This window comes from Lepisma saccharinum, chromosome 1 (assembly GCF_977018435.1).
Source record: "Lepisma saccharinum chromosome 1, izLepSacc3.1, whole genome shotgun sequence".
Taxonomy (NCBI): domain Eukaryota; kingdom Metazoa; phylum Arthropoda; class Insecta; order Zygentoma; family Lepismatidae; genus Lepisma; species Lepisma saccharinum.
In genome coordinates, this window is record NC_139229.1 from 89281436 (window position 1) to 89297569 (window position 16134).

A 16134-nucleotide genomic window follows, 5' to 3' on the forward strand; every position below is an offset into this window, starting at 1 on the left:
TTATCAGTTGTTCTTATGGAACTGATCACGATAATGAATTCATTATTAATTCTTCTGTATTTTTAGTCATGAAATTTTATAAATGTATTTAGCTTGCTGCAAAATTACAAAACTACCAACTTGGCAATTCATGCTGAAACCAAAAAATATTTCCACACATTCACCACATTCTAACTCGCCCATGTGTTTTATTTCACTGATGTTGAAAGATAATGTATGTGTAACTTCATCACTAGATACATCAAGCCATGGCTGTGTAATTTTCCATTTGTTAAATTTTTCATGGGCAACCAACAATCAAAAGAAACTCTCCACTTTAATACTCCTGCCTTGTTAAGTAGATGTAGTTGCAAATTTTCAGAACCGATCCTTTGATCAACACAGTCTTCACTGCCACCAGCTTTATCAGATTTTGTTCATTTTGAAGGGATTCCTGATTTTGCGGAGTCTGGATATCGTAATGCTCACTTTTCCCCCCAAAAATTCTAGCTTCACAAATCTAGCTCATTATTCTAAACAAAATCACACTTCTCTTTAAAAAATGACTCCATGTAGGCTATCTTCGTGTACTAATGTTCCACTCATACAAATACAGACGTTCGAGTCACAAGATAACTCAATTGTAACTTCCACATTCATTGTGGTGGCATTTTCCTGCCAATTTTCGTGGACAAAGAAAAGGGAAGAGGGGAGGTGGTCTTCAACCCTGGCCACTTGTGTGACAGTTCCAGAAATAGAGCAGGGCTTGAGGTCATATCTGCATTCGCCAAATGAAGAGTCAGTTGTCTGACAGAAAATGTTGCAATTGGTAACTAAATTGCTAATCATTTCTTGTTTCCCCCAAATATCATCCCCCCCCAGGGTTAAAATTTATCAATTGGAGAGGGGACAAGTATCCAGAGGGGGAATTCCCCCCATCCCCCTCTACAAATACCACACTGTATACCATGATACGTATCTTTCACAATAACCTCGCAAAACTCCAGCATTCATTCTCGGAAACATGTCACAAGCAAGGGAAAGCTTTTTTTGGAATAATTGATTCAAATTATGTACGTGGTTCACTTTTCTCTCTATAGTCAAACACCAAGAGATACACAGAAACCTGGAATAAGGGCTTCAACGCCTGACCTCCCAAATGTTGGTGCAGATACATCGTTTGATGTTTCAGCAATTACCACAGCATCTACAAGCCATATACAAGGCCCACAAGGTAGGTACAGAGGCAGACAGTGCCACTCAGAAGTATTGTAATGTTATTGTCACTGTTTTGTAAACTCGGCTGGTATTCCAGAAATTTTCGTGCTCATACTCCAACAAATATCACAGTGTGAAGTCATCATTGGGTTCAGTAATGTTCATATTTTATTTATATTCATGTGGCACTGTCCCACCACTGCATGTATTCATGTAATTATTTTTTTTTTTCAAATTATACTTTTGTTAAAAAATAGGGTTATCAAGGTGAAAAAGACAGTGGGAAGTAAGTAAAACAAAGTAGTGTTGTTGAACATGAATGGATTTGAATCTTTGTTTTAAGTCCACTTTATGCACAGAAAGACTAACTGGGACTACACCTACAGCTTAAAGTGGGATCTGAACCACTATGTGCCTCCACTAAGTATTGAACACAGGACCCCTTGATTACAATGCAGTCTTGTAACCACTACACCATTGAGGAGACCAATTTAATGTTAATGAAATAGTCATGAAAGGTATGTTGGCAAGTGCTTGCTATCCGTACATGTAATGGCATCGGATATAATATTGTATGCACAACTGAAGAAAAGAAGTAAATTTTTTATTTGTTGCAATGGTTAGAAAAATATAAGTAAATGGTATGGTTGTTTAGCTGATAATACAATAAGGAAGTATACAATAACTTATTACAATGCTGCTACTGAAAATTTATAAAATGTTCACAAAAATGTGTGGGTGAGCACCATGCTGCCTCTGTAAGTAATGACATTCTGAAGGGAGCCCATGCACTGTAATGTTAAACTATGTAAAGTGTTAATGGCACAATTGCCAAGAGTGAAAAAATAAATACGAAATGGGCTAAATTAGTTAGTTATTTCTACGAGGAAAAGCATGTGAGAAGCCCAGTTCTTTTGATTATTTCTGTGATATGGAGAAGTTCCAGGGTACCATATTTAGACACAGTTTGCTATAGACTTTGTACTACAATATGCAATGAACAACATTATTATATTTACAGAAACAAATGTTTAATATTTTTCTTCCTGTGTGATGCACAAGACATATAATATGTGATGCATGGGACATTTCTCTCCCTTCTGTTGTCACTCCACTGGAGGTAATGTCTGGCTCCATAAACTGTGAAAAGGTGGCAACACCTCTTTAAAAGTATCTCGAAGGACAAAAGTTTTTGCTTTTTTAATCCTATAACAAAGGTAACCTTATAAACATATTTTACTGTTATTTAATTTTGCATAATGGAATTGCAGATAACAATGTAGGACTAAATGCCTGTATCCTGTACTCTGGAGCAGAGAGTACCTTGCATGCTCAGAAACAAGGTTTAAGAAAAAAATACTGTTACTTGCTTTGTTGGTACTCTGTATGAAGCAATTGATCCAAAATCAGAGACCATCCCCAATACTGACGAAGTTATATGGTCAGATGGACCATCTTCAGTATTCAAAAATAGGTATGTGGCCTTGTTTTTGCAAGAACTTTGTTGTAAATACAGATAAACGTCATCTGTAAGTATTTTGCAACTTCACATGGGAAGGGAGTAGTGGATGGAATTGACAGACATATGATCATTTGTTCATACTCATGTATAGAGTACGAGGGCCACTATTTATATTTTGAGCCTTGGCAACACTGATTGAAGTTAGGCGCGATTTGACGTTTGCACGGAATCGTATGGCATTATTGACCATAACGTACTTCAAATGTTTTGTCAATAGCTTGATTTGTGTTGTTTATGTTGCCTTGGAGATTGCACGACAACAATAAAATGGAATTAACCCGTGAACATTTTCGTGTGATGATTTTTTACGATTTTCGACGTGGATTATCAAGACAAGAGTGAATCGATCAACTTACTTCCACATTTGGCGATGAAGCCCCATCCTTTGCCACTGTGAAATGCTGGTATAACGAATTTAACCGTGGCCGCCATTCGCTCACCGACGAGATTCGCGAAGGTCGTCCAAAATCAGTTGTTGTTCAAGAAAACATTGATGCTTTGCAAAACCTAATACTGCAAGATCGTCATGTGACATACTGTGAGATTGAGGCAACCATAGGCATTAGTTCCACCAGCATATATAAAATATTACATTATCATTTAGCTGTGAGAAAGGTATGTTCTCGTTGGATCCCACACAATTTGACAAAAACTCAAAAAGACGCTTGCGTCAATTGGTGCAAACAAATGCTCAAACAACGTATATAAGATTGTAACAGGTGACGAATCATGGATATATGCATATGAGCCGGAACGTAAACAGCAGTCGAATGTATGGGTGTTTCAAGATGAACCCAATCCAACAAAAGTTGTTCGCGCTCGAAGCACATCGAAACAAATGGTCGCCTGTTTTTTCGGGAAAACTGGTCATGTGGCAACTGTGCCTTTAGAGGAACGTAGAACGGTCAACTCTGAATGGTACACAACAATTTGTTTGCCAGAGGTCTTCTGTCAAATACGGAAAACAAACAAACGCCGTCGGATCATTCTTCATCAAGACAATGCCAGCTGTCACACATCTCGTCTAACAACCGACTTTATGAACAGTCAAAAAATCGAATTGATGGGTCATCCGCCGTACAGTCCTGATTTGGCACCCAATGACTTCTTCTTGTTCCCGAATGTCAAGAATAAATTGCGTGGACAACGATTTTCGTCGGCGGAAGATGCCATTGATGCATTCAAAAACCATATTATGGAGGTGTCTCAAGAAGATTGGAAAAACTGCTTTGACAAATGGTTCGAACGAATGCAAAAGTGTATTGACCATAAAGGAGAATACTTCGAAAAACAATAAAGCAGTTTTCAATGCCAAATTCCTGTTTTTTCATTGTTATGCTCAAAATATAAATAGTGACCCTCGTAAGAGTAAATCTGTACCAATTGTGCAGCCTGCTTCAGATTTTTCAGAACTAATTAGAAATCTCATGCCCAAAACTAAAGTTCTTTTGATGAATGAAGAAACAATTTTATGAGAGGTTGGGATGATGCTCAACCAATTGCAGGCATCAAATCAGTATGTAACATATAAGCTGTCTGAGGTTTATATACCCTTGAGAATGCTCTAACTTCTAAATTACAAATTCATGTGAATGCAATTGAAGACTATAGTGTGTGTGTGTGGGTCATAGCAGTGGCGGCTGGTGGTCTGGCTCTATGGGTGTGCACTTCAGCCTTGGCTATATATTTGTTTGAGTTTATTTTTTAGATCCACCTTATGCATAGAAAAGCAGACATGACCTACAGTTTAAAGTGGGATCCTAACCACTATGTGCCTCCACCAGGTGTGGCTATTTGTTTTTAAAAAGATTTGGATTTATTGTTATGAAGAATTAATTGAAGTTACTGCTGAATAACTTATAAGCATATTGCAAAATCATGTAGGAATTTAAGCTAAGATATAACTGTTACTTTGATGTCATTATATAGGTATTAAATAAACACATACAATAAACATGTTCTTTAACAGTAACACTCAAAGTATTTTTAAAGTAAGGCTATTATTTTTTGTCATCACATATAACATAATATATACCATGACCATGATTTACATTGGAGCAAGGTGGAAAGTAGAAGCACCATGGTGGAAAAGAGGTGGCAACACCTTGGCCGGGTGAAAAGTTTATCTGAAGCCGCTACTGCAAACAAGGTAGTCGATCCAAAGACAACGTGCAGAAAATCAGTTGTAATCTATCTACCAGTTGTTTATTTCTAATGACCGACTGACCAAAATAACAAAATCAAGAGAATAATAAATATGAAAGAAAATAACAATACTCGCTCAGTCCACACTTCCCTGCTTCGTATTTCAGATGTTTTTCCCAATCCGCAGTATCCGTATTATTACTGCAGTCGCTGCGTGCTTTGTAGTTAACTTCCCAACAAATATTCAACAACGTTACATATTACGTATATGCTTTCGCTGTGTAGAGTTTTCCCTTTCATCATGGAATCAAACACTTTGCACTGAAACAGGTACGAGCTTTTGACAGTGTAACAATTTTCGCAACGCACGGGACTCAATGAAACTAGCTGACTGCAACGATCATCCCGCCCACGTTGATCGACTACAGCGCCATAAGGACAGTTTATTTTGACCAAGCTGCTGCACTAAGCGAAGGGAATGCAAGACAGTTTAAAACACGCGTTTCGCTCTCAGTGCCCCCCTCCTTCCTCCACTTCTTTCTTGCTCGGAACAACAGTGTGGGCGAAGATACCATAGAAATATCAGTTTTCCACAAAAAGAAAAAAAAACTATTTAAGATAATGTGTGTACTGTCTCCACTATGCCACACGAGCTCGAATGGAATGGGATTGCAACACTGCGTGAACACAGCCCTGGTGGTGCTCGTCAAGCCCATAATACTGCAAGCTACAGGTGCCAATCCTTCTCTTTCCTTGCGTACTGCATCTGAGCGCACTGCCACTTGTGCGAAACGAATGTACCTCAGTCTGCACTCACTCTGTCACTCGTAAAACGAAGATCTGGTCGCCGAGTGGGCATGCGAAGTTTGATGTTTTGAAGGAGATAGTATTAAGTGAATAAGTATAATAAAAATTAATTGCATTACAGATTTATTTGGGTGTGAATGTGCGAATAGACAGAAGCTGCTACTGGGTCATAGTAAGATATGATGGTAAACAATATCCCGGTGAAGTTATGAGAAAAGTTGGTGATGAATATGAGATATCTGTAATGGTGAGGACCGGTGATACCAACCACTGGAATTGGCCTTTGAAGACTGAAATGTTACTGTACCCAACCAGGCGAATTGTAAAAAAAATAAGACCACCTCTCCTACTTAATTCCAGATGACAGTTCAAGTTTCAAGATGTTCAGTTTTGAAGTTCGCAAACTATTTACATTGGTATTTAAGTGGCTTCTATGAAATTGTAATACTTACATTCAGTACTTTATGCTGTATATTGAAATTATATTTTAGTATGGAAATGTTTTTCTATAAAAAATTCTTGGTCTACAAGAAAAAAGTTAATATTCTGCATGATGCAAGGGACTAGGCCTGCGGGATACTTTAAAGATGCCAATTTTGCAGTTTGTATATTAAAAGAAAATCCTTTTTTTTCATATTAAATATGCAGCTAAGTAACTCTTTATTTTATAAATAAAAATAATTCAAATGTGCTATTTGTATAGGTGGTAGAACAGCCGCAGGCTGAAACTCACCCTTTAATAAAGGAAAATTGAAATATATCTATGAAAATATATCTGTACCTGAGGTAAAGTTTCAGAGTTTTTCCACTTGTAAATTGACATTCAACTTTTCAGATGTTTTTCTTTTTATATTTTCTGAATATTACCTGTTTTTTTTTGTTTTTTATGATGGTTTAGACTGTACTCTAACTCAGTGGTTCCCAAAGTGTGCGCCGTGGTGTCCTGGGGCACCGTGGGTACTTTTTACATGTAAAATGTTTCTGAATTTTAAATAACAACCTAACTACACTGAGCATTTCAGGCAGGATAGTTAATGGTACAGGAACCCATAAATTCTAATGGGTTCTATTGGGTTCCGCTGCAGAACCGGAACCTTCTTCCTCGCAGAATTTAAATTCAGTACAAGTTCCGTATTGTTTCATTGAAAAAAGGTTCCTGGACCGTATTTAAATTGATCCACAAAAATAGGTTCCTAGACTGTATTTAAATTGATCTGGAAAAAAGATTCCTAGACCAAATTTAAATTCAGTCTGAAAAAAGATTCCTGGACCGTATTTAAATTAATCCGAAACAAAGGTTCCTGGACCGAATTGAAACAAATACCATTAATAAAAAGTTAATACTGCAACTTCGTTATTTGATATCCTGGTTTCACTTTTCAGAGAATTTCCCTGTAGGGTTTTCTAACTAAATATAATGTAACCGTAGTTGTTTGTTTATTACATCAAAAATATTTTTGCATGTGAACCTTGGTATGGTATAGTGGATCCAATAGCAAAAGGACCTGCACAGAATGGCTTGTTGTGAGCATCATATTCACGCATGGAGGGGTGGAGCAGACTTCCTTATGGCCCAAGTTGAATAGATAAGAGGGCAAGATGCAGGAAGTTTCATTTCTTTGTGGTGGCTCTATGTATACTCTTATTCACACACCACATTACTGTTGCTTCATAACTTCAGATAAGAAATAAGTAGTAATATTTTTACTCATTTTTTCGTAACTCTTTAGCAAGTCATTACTTTTTTTTGTATATTAAACCTATCCATAATTTTCATTTTTTCCATAATTTGCTTTAAAAATGCATGGCTAGGCATATTTGGTTCAATTTTATGTGAAACTTTTGGTTTCAAGAGAATTGGTAGAACCAGTGGCATATTCTGAAAATTTGACCTGGTTTAACAACAATAATTCTTAGTTATTGTACATATTACAGTAGAGCGTCGATTATCCGAAGTAATTGGGGGACATGGGTGTTCGGAAAACTGGTTTGTTCGGATAATCGAATTGTACATGTTTATTTGCCAAAAAGAAGTACTGTACAGTAAATTTATTCATAAAAACAGGCATCTCTTTAAGTATGTATTACAAAGTAACGTACAAAGGCAACTTTAGTAGGAATATATAGTATGTGGTACAGTTTATTAAACAAAAATATGTACATATTACATACGGATTTTGCATGAACAATACACACAGTACACAAAATTAACGTTTAAAAAAATCCTTTATTTTGGTCTGTCTAAGCAAGCCTACACGCTTACGAGCAGCTAAGTCACGTACTTTTTTCATTACAGATATCTGAAAGTGAGCGAGTACACAGTTCGGTTAAGCGGTCGTTCGGTTGACCGACGTTCGGATAATCGACGCTCTACTGTAATTAGATTCTATATAGGATAAAATAGAAATAAAACACCACTGCATGCATGCAAGTAAAACTAACACAGAAGTTCGGCAACTTCATATTCAACTTCTGGCAGTTTCCATGTAGGCCTGTATGAAAAAAAGGTGGTTTAGTGGCAGTATGCCAGATAAAATGGCAGAATATGACACTGGGGGGACCTATAAAATACACTTGCCATATACTACATGCTAATAGCTGTACATCCTTCTGCACATAATGAGGGTTCTTTTTACAAATAATTCCTGTGTTGATTTCACTGCAAAATCTTCATTCTGCGAGATCTGTTTACATAGTGGCGTCATGATTTTGTCAAGAACCACATAATCAGACTTAGTCTCAACCTTCTCCCTTCTAATAGTCTTGATCAAAGATAAGACAACTATTTTGCTATGAAGGACGGATACCATAGATTTTTAAAGTGCATAAATCTGCACTTTTTCTTTTTTGAAAGTATTCACTTAATTACATATGTTAATGAGGAAATATTTGCCATCTCATATTTGTCTGTCTCTTATGTACACTCAGTGTCTTTCGTAGTTTATACTCAATAATGTACAACACTATAATTGGACATTAGCCTGTTATGGTCAATGAATAAATAAATAAATATTACTGTAGATTTATAAATGAATGAAAAGAGACTGTAAAATTAATCTAATATTTATTAATTAATAGTTTACCGAATGTTTTGTTTTAAATATCAACTCATTCAAATACTCAGAACGAATGAGGACTTCAGTTCCAAAATGAAGTTTTATTTTATTTCACTATATTTCATAATGTTATAAAGACAAGTCCCTAGGTCATATCTTCCATCCTTGAATTTTACTGTGTTCATATCAATTTCATATTTCATGTAAATTATAATGCATTATGTAAGTACAAATCTCTATATTTTGTTTTGTTCGTGGTGGTTCAGATCTGAAACACTGAGTGTAAAAATATTATTTGTACTTATTCATGTAGGCAATTTTTGTATTGGATAGTTACGTCTGACATTTTATGTTACTCTTTCAATTGTACTTGTATTATTATTCTAATGTTTTTGTTTTAATAACTATACTTTCTTTTTTGTACATGTACTTTAGGGTCGACATACTTTGTTTATGTTTATCAGAAAATATGTAACACTATAATTGGGCATTCACCTGTTGTATTCAGATAAATAAATAAATAAATGTTATTCTTGAAGGTTCGCATAATCCCTTTTTGTACATGCAAAATAATCTAACAGTTATTTTTAGTGGTTTTTATTTTATTTTCATAGAAGTGTAGAGTGACTAGCGATGTGACGTGGTTGTTGTATGTGTAGCTTGAAAAAGTTCTGGGAAACCAGAATGAAACGTCGAAGATAAAATCAAATAAAAACCACTAAAAATAACTGTGTTAGATTATTTTGCATCTTATGTACACTACAAAATAATAACCAAAGTAGATTTAAAAGCCTTATAATTCTTTTCTTGGCAGTGTTGCAGAATTTAACTAATTTCCTCAGGCTTTGTAAATACATCTGTATTAGTTTTAAGTAGGGATAGACCAATATGAAATTTTGGCTTATCTACAAAGTAACTAACTCACTCACTCTCTAGCCTTCATGAACCCAAAGGTTGCAGCAACACAAGCCTTCCATCTGTCCCTATCCTGAGCAAGATCTATATACTCTTTTCCATCCCTACCAATTTCGTTTAGGTCCATCTCAACATTATCCCTCCATCTTCGTCTTGGAAGAATTCCAAATTGTCCTTGAAGGACATGAATGGTTCATTGACCTCTCTATAAATGCATGTTAACAGATGACTGCAATGCAAAAAAAGCTGCATATTTAGGCATACACTTGTGTAAAAAGTAGGGAATGGAGATTGTATACATAAAAAACAACAAAATGACAATTATCGTAAAATAATTAAGATATTTATAAATAAATTGGATCAGTAAAATAGTCTGTAATTTTACTGATACACTGATATCCCTACATCAGCTGATACCAATAGAGAACAGATTAATCTGAACTTTAAGTATACATTAAGCAAGTATTGCACTATTTTCTATGTATATTATGCTTATTATTTAAGATTTATCAGTTGCTGTGTGTTATTAAAGGTTTACTAAGATATCTTGCTTTTTGCAGCTTGCACCACAATAAAGAAATCGAAAAAGCAACTTTTTGACTACAGAAAGTCAAGAGTACCGGTTTCGCGACAGGTAAGATTTTGTTGAATTTAATGTTTCTTTTTTATATTGAGGGTTATATGTATTAATAATAATAATAATAATAATAATCCGTGGCACGACAGCCCTTGAAGTCCCCTGGCCTATTATATGTATTAAGGTACACTTTAAATGTGTCTTCTTTTCTTTTCTCCATTGATCATTGTCTCTTATTCTCTTGTTTCTGGTTTCGTGGCCAATTGCATTGACCCTGCATTAGGCATGCCATTTTCTGTAACATGCACGTGGGGTACACGTTTCCCCAACCCTTTAAGTGCATGCGTTCTGAAGGTTCTTTCTTTGCCTTCCTTCTAAGATCAGGTGCAATTTTCTGGTGCACTTTCTAAATGAAGTGATATAAAGTTAACGTCTGTTGCATACTCGATAGACAATAGTCTCTCACGTGCTTAAATACGTAGCAACTGAACAAGTTTCATGTTCATTTTCGGTCACATGGCCACTTTCATGTTCAGGGTGGCTACTCACGTGGAATTCGGGGAATTGTGTGTGAATTCTTGGCTGTGATGCGTGAATTCTACGTGAATTTTTCTCCATAGATGTGAAAAATTGCAACTTTTATTAATCTAAATGAATTCATACATTTGCAAATGCCCCCAAGGCAAGTTTTTCACAGTTTAACTTTTATTTTTATCGAGGAATGAAAACAGAAGGAAGCTGCGTGGAGTTCTCTCAATCAGTTTACTTTGTTATTTGTGAATAGCATAACAATCTATCTGACATGCAGAAGATGGAAGATAAGTTATCATGAAGTTGATTTTGAGTTTGACATTTTTATATAATTAACAATTTTTTATAGATTAGTATAATCCTGTAACTTTAGTGACTTGTGTTTGTAGATGTATTTCGAGACTGAGTATGTGAAATGGCAAATGTAAACTCCAGGCCTTAAATTAAATATTTTATATATACCATTTAATTGAATTGAATTAGAATTTTTGGATACCTTGGAACTGCACAGACCAGTTATATTGTTAATATATTCGCGTGTAGGGTGTGCTGAGAGGCGGTAATACATATTATGTAAAGTAGAAATAGAGAAAACATCTGCTTCTACCCTTGAATTTTTGGAAAGTTCACCTTGAAAACTGGGAATTATACTTGAATGTTATCATGGTCCTAGAGTGGCCACACTGATGTTCACTTTTATCACTAATACATGCCTATGTGCCCTCCTTTCTCACTAACCCATTTTCTATAAAATCTGAACGTGCTGTGTGCTGTCCTTCTCTCATAATTTTCTTGTTACCTATTTATTTATTCCCCCATGCATGCAACTGACGTTAACTTTATAATACTGTATTACGTGGCTTAGAAGTGCAACAGAACTTCATATCTGAGCTTAGAATAAAGATTATAGAGAGAAAGTTCAGCTGCACAAAAGCACCCATGTCCAGTATATAGTTCAATGTTGCAAACTCGCAAGGAATATCCATGGGGGACACCTGTACCCGAAATACCTAATGGAGGGTTAAATAATCAACTTTTGATCTCCACCACCAAAGTTTCTCAAGTCAAGTCTCGGCCTTGGCATGACCATTCTGTGTAGTGACAAATCAAATTATGCATGATAAATATACATGCTGACATTTATATGCCCCACTCCGGATGCCTCTGTTGGACAGTGTCCAAAGATTTAGAATGAATGTTATTTTGCGCCTCTTTTCTGCCACTTTTGTGTAGTTGTGATGATGAGTGCAAGGAATCCCAAGGCCAGGATTCGAACCCAGGACCCCTGTTGTTGTAACATATTGTGCTAACCATTCTGACATGGAAAAGCAACTTAGAGAGTATAGTGAACCCCTGTACAGTAATATGAGGAATTCTTATACATGGGAAGTCAGTCTGATTTTCATTGGAGCATCATTTATGTGTAATTTTCAAGTCATGTATTTAAAAACACACTTTTCTTTTTACATGTAGTTGAGTGAAGAGGATGATGATGGAGATGAGGAAATTGATATTTTAAAGGGCAAACTTCTACAGATTCAGTTGGTGAATAAAATGCATGAGATGGCATTGAAAAAAACCTTGAAGGATGTTAGTGTGAGTATTACAAATTATTATGTAATTTAAACAATAATATTTAATATTAACAACTGTTTAATAAGTTTAAAGTTGAGGTTAAAACATTAGAAACCCCTTGATGCCTTGAAGTTGTGACTAGTCATATTCTCTTCCACTGCCAACAAGACAATTATGTATTATAGCCTGCATGTATTGTTAATTTCTTTCTGTCTGTGGTTTAGAACTCAGACCCAGACAAGTTCAAAAAGTATCAAATTCAAGGAACGTGTCACTTCACAATGTCGTCAGCACCCTAAATTGTAAAGTTCAACCTTTTTATGAAAATAAGTACATAAGAAGAACAGGAAATAAAATATTTGTAGGAAAAAACTGTTTTAGCTTGAACTTAATTCAAATAAATGCTTTTATTATTATTATTATTATTATTATTATTATTATTATTATTATTTTAGGAACAAATATCAACCTTGTGGGAAGATGCCTCACAAGACCAGCTGAGGTTGGAACAGCTCAGTCAAAGATTACTTGATGCCAACTGTTTAGCCGAGAAATCAGCATTGATAGACCAGATTAATAATGTTCAAAATATTACTCAAGGTGAGTTATCAAAAGGGTGCAGATTTTTGCCAACTTGCTGTTTTTTTTATACCTTTGTATTTAATCATAGCTTTTAAAAGCAAGGTGGTTTGATTTAAATCGGGTGATTAAAAAATCACTTTAAATAAATAATTTATAGAATAATGTACATAAGGAATTTGTTGATGTCGATATCAAAATCACTTTTGGTGAAAGTACATTAATCTTGTAATCATTGAATGGTGTTTATCATTAAGCTGTAAATAAACATGGCAGCTGATATTTTCCAAATTATCATTAAAAATCACCAAAATTCAGCTACAAAGACTAATATTTTAAGTGACAATTATAGAGTACATCCAGAATGTTTTATTTTCACTGGAAGAAAAGTTGCTGAAATTAATATAGTTTCATTAACACACTCCACATCAGGGACGTTGGAACCGGGGGAGCCACTCCCCCAGTCCCGTGCTAAAAATGAGACTATAATTTCTCCAACTTTTGTTTCAAAATATTTTGCACCATCTAAATGAATGTAGACTCAAGTTTTCGGTACCAGCAAGAAATACATGGTTCAAAGATTCACGTGCAGATTAGAATCGCAGCCACGTTTCCGCAAATCAAGTGCAACGTGGAATAATCCACCTAGGAATTCACCACTTCGATTTCCAGTTTTCTTTTGTATCTGCCAGGTGTTGTATGTACAGGTGCGGCCAGTGTCAATAAACCGAAGGAAGCCTGATGGGAAGATAGGAGGGGGATGAGAACAGTTTAACCCTTAAACGCATGAATTATTTTTTGTCAATTTTTTTTCTTGTTTTTAGTCTTAATATCTGTTGTTATGTACTAATAAGTGATTTTAAATTTGTTTTGAAAATTTTCTTTCTCCCTTTCGAATTATGTCCTGTTACCATATGCGTTCACCCCTACAAATTGATTTATTTTTCAACACTTGAAAATTTCTGAATTAACCTTAAAATTACTTTCAAAATTTGATTATTTTTTTTAAAATAATACAAATATTATAGATCCATTGTAAATTAATCTCACATTTTGTGAGCTAAAGGCGCTCAGGTAATATTTAGTACATAATAATTACTCTATATTTACATATTGTATATCATTCTTGAATATACACTTGTCATAGAAACTTTGAATTAATTTGAATTGAAGTTCTAAGTCCACTTTATGCACAGAATAGCAAATCGGGACTGGACCTACAGTTTAAAGTGGGATTGGAACCACTCTGCCCTGTACCTCCACTGTGAATCGAACCCGTGACCCCTTCATTACAATGCGTCGACGTTACTACTATGCCATCGGGGAGGCCCTTGTCATAGATACGTATGAAACATGGAACGCAAAGTCCAACCACATATCTGACATGTCCAATGCGAACACTACTGGTGGACCACCAGCTGTTCCGCAACACTCCACCCTTACCGGGCCGCTTCTGGCTGGAAAACCCAAATAAAAACTAAATAGGCTCGTTAGTCCTGGGTTCCCATACCGTTCCTCACCAGAGCGCTCGGAACCAAAGAATCAATCACAGGCAAGAACTTACTGAATTAATGTTGCAGGGTGATGGCTGAAAACTCGCAGAAATGGGCTTTATACATTTATTTACAATTCAACAAAACAAAGCTCGGATTCTTCCAATAATTCTCTAATTTACATTATTTACATTTCTCTAACTTGAGCCCCACGGCAGAACTGCCAAGTGGAAGCTAAGCATCGGCAGAACTGCTTCGGGATGCTCTTTCTCATGGGAGGCCACGAGACACCGAAGATCACTCTCCCTTCTGCTCCGGTTCATAAACACTCTCTGTCCTGTCCTCTGTCAGAGGCCATATTTATACTTCCTCCCTCGTCGCAAGGGGGAGGGCTGAAAGTTCAAATCTTATTGGCTCTTTTTAAACTACACTGAGGCCTCCCCCATGGCGCAGTGGTAGCATCATTGCCTTGTAATCAAGGGGTCCCGGGTTCGATACCCGGTGGAGGCACAAGTGGTTCGGATCCCACTTTAAGCTGTAGGCCCAATCCCGATTAGCCTTACTGTGCATAAAGTGGACTTAAAACACCAACTCAACTAAACTACACTGAACTATCGAAGAAACCCAAGCATACACTGTTATACACAAAACCCAAAAAAGAAACAAAAAAAACATATACTGTTTGTAACAGTATTATACTCCCCTCACCGATAAAAAAGGCTTACCCCCAGGTAAGTCTGTGTGTCCAATGTCCTGGTGAGGTTTGCCTGTAAATAAAAAAAAAAAACTCTTAACACCGTCCACTTCAATTCACTCGCTTAACACTTTCCAGAATAAGTCTCCGAATGTTTCTCACTGCATCCTGTGATCTTTGGAACCAGTGACATCCTAATTCCCAGGTGTGGGCGGTTTGACATCCATGGCAAGGACGTCCTCTTCCAGGCTGCTTTCTTCTTGTGAGGTTCTGGGATCGAGCCTCTTTCCATCTACTCCTAGGGTAGGAGTAACATCCAGCACATGGATTCCCGCCACTTCTCTGCTTAATTACTACAGAAAGTGCAAACACTCGCGAGTAAATATGTTCCTCCGAATAAAAAGAAACTTTTAACTAATGGAGAATCAATTAGAACAGTCTCTTTTAAAGAAACCATTTTCTAAGGGATGTGGCTAAAGAAAGAAGACTAGTTTATTATGGTCTACCCATCTGTTTCCCCCGAAGCTCCATAGGGTGTCTCAGGGTCAGCTGACCATTCTTCCCGGTGCCTTTCGTTTCCACCAGAAACCGTACGTCATGTTTCGGGCTTGTTTTCACCTGGTTGTTCACTGCCAAAGCGATCGAATCTAAGTTTTATGACCACTTGCTGTGTTCCTTGCAACACTTGGCTATCGCTCTCTTTACTGTCTTAATTGCTGCTTGTGGGCAGTATGGAGTAATGTAGACGGGTTTGCAGTTGATGGTTTTCAGTACTTGACGAAACAGGCAGCTACGAAACACACTTTGATTGTCACTGGTAAATATCGATGGAAAGCCGTAAAGGTGACAATATTTCAATAAAGCATTGGAAATTGTCCTAGCTGTCACTGTAGTCAAAGGTGCCAAGAATATGTGTCTCGTGAAAGAATCTTCAATGAGAAATACGTAGCGATAACACCCCCTAGAACTGGTCGGAAATGGTCCAAACAAATCTCCATACAATTTCACTCCTGGGCGTGCCTGATTCTGACTTCTCATGATTC

The 16134-nt window shown here is 36.4% G+C and overlaps 1 protein-coding gene across 2 annotated transcripts in view; it reads left to right on the forward strand.

The window, feature by feature from the left end:
- Nucleotides 1-16134, forward strand: part of LOC145984212 (uncharacterized) — a 47590-nt gene that overhangs the window by 12991 nt on the left and 18465 nt on the right. For both annotated transcript variants that reach the window (XM_083117761.1, XM_083117750.1), the window contains exons 4-7: nucleotides 1080-1213; nucleotides 10203-10276; nucleotides 12224-12346; nucleotides 12781-12925. In XM_083117761.1, the coding sequence (XP_082973887.1) occupies nucleotides 1080-1213; nucleotides 10203-10276; nucleotides 12224-12346; nucleotides 12781-12925 (476 nt within the window). The remainder of the gene's footprint in view (nucleotides 1-1079; nucleotides 1214-10202; nucleotides 10277-12223; nucleotides 12347-12780; nucleotides 12926-16134) is intronic.